The 1,292-nt window shown below is 36.3% G+C and overlaps 1 protein-coding gene across 1 annotated transcript; it reads left to right on the forward strand.

The window, feature by feature from the left end:
* Nucleotides 1-341: 341 nt before the first annotated feature.
* LOC105826408 (N-acetyllactosaminide alpha-1,3-galactosyltransferase-like) lies at nt 342-1,091 on the forward strand. Its single transcript, XM_012664383.1, has one exon. The coding sequence runs from the start codon at nt 342-344 to the stop codon at nt 1,089-1,091; it is 750 nt and encodes a 249-aa protein (XP_012519837.1).
* The last annotated feature ends 201 nt before the right edge of the window (nt 1,092-1,292 follow it).

Below are 1,292 nucleotides of genomic sequence, written 5' to 3' on the forward strand. Positions count from 1 at the left end.
ACTTCGTAAAACAAGACACAGACAATGATAACACCCCCTACAATGACTCAATATCTTTCCTGCCTATAACTCCCAGAGCAGGTGCTCATCGCTGTGATAACCCTGAAAAACTCTGGCTCTCATTTTAGGCTGGGCTCTGCTAGTTTTCTGATCTCACCAAGTTTCATTCCTTCTCATGAGGAACTCTTCTGTCCTATCATCTGTAGAACCCTGTCAGGGAGAGGAAAGGTAGATAATTTCACTTTCTTCTATATCACTTAAATACAACTCAAGAAGCATTTATAATATTTGGTTGCTAGTAGCATTGCTGGATAAGCTAAAGTCAGTATAATTTAAATAACATGTGTTCTACTAAAATACAAGAAAATGAACTTAATCACTTCTTATTTATTCACAGATATCTTGATTTCTATTTGCGAAGGTTTTTGTTATCCGCTGATAAGTTTTTTATGATTGACCAGAAAGTCATAATTTATGTCATGGTAGATAACTTCTCCAAGATGCCTTGGATACCTCTGAATCCCCTCCGTACATTCAAAGTTTTTGAAATTGAGAAAGAGAAGAGATGGCAAGATATCAGTATGATGCGCATGAAGACCATTGGTGAACACATTGTCAATCACATCCAATATGAAGTTGACTTCCTCTTCTGTATGGACGTGGACCAAATATTTAAAACAAAATATGGATTGGAGACTCTGGGAGAGTCAGTAGCTCAGTTACATACTTATTGGTATCAGGCAACTCCTATGATGTTACCTTATGAGAGAAATCAGTTATCAGAAGCTTATATACCTATGGGTAAGGGGGATTTTTATTACCATGCTGCTGTTTTTGGTGGCACTCCCATTCAGGTTCTCAATATTGCCAGGGAATGCACCAAAGGAATCATGAATGACAAGAAAAATAACATTGAAGCAGTGTGGCATGATGAAAGCCACTTAAACAAGTATTTCTTTCTGCATAAACCCACTAAAATCTTATCACCAGAATATTGCTGGGATTTCCGTGTTAAATGGAATTCTGATATCAGAACTGTCAAACTCTCTTGGGATTTTAAGAATTACGAACTTCTTAGGGTGAAGGCTTAATTTTATAGCTCTTCCTTCACATTTCTGAATTTAAGAGCATTGTTTTGTCTTATTCTTTAGAAAATTGTCTTATTCCTTAGAAAATTAGCACTTGACAAATTTTAGCACTAAAAAATCACTAACAACATGGCAAGCCCACCACACAGCAAACTCATACTTATCCTCATATTCATTTTGAACCACATAACATGGCATTCAGTA

Source organism: Propithecus coquereli, unplaced genomic scaffold (assembly GCF_000956105.1).
Source record: "Propithecus coquereli isolate 6110/MARCELLA unplaced genomic scaffold, Pcoq_1.0 Scaffold89, whole genome shotgun sequence".
In the NCBI taxonomy this organism is placed as follows: Eukaryota; Metazoa; Chordata; class Mammalia; order Primates; family Indriidae; genus Propithecus; species Propithecus coquereli.

What these genes read in the sequence shown, in the direction of transcription:
- LOC105826408 (XM_012664383.1), top strand. Translation starts at nt 342, where the DNA reads ATGTGTTCTACTAAAATACAAGAAAATGAACTTAATCACTTCTTATTT.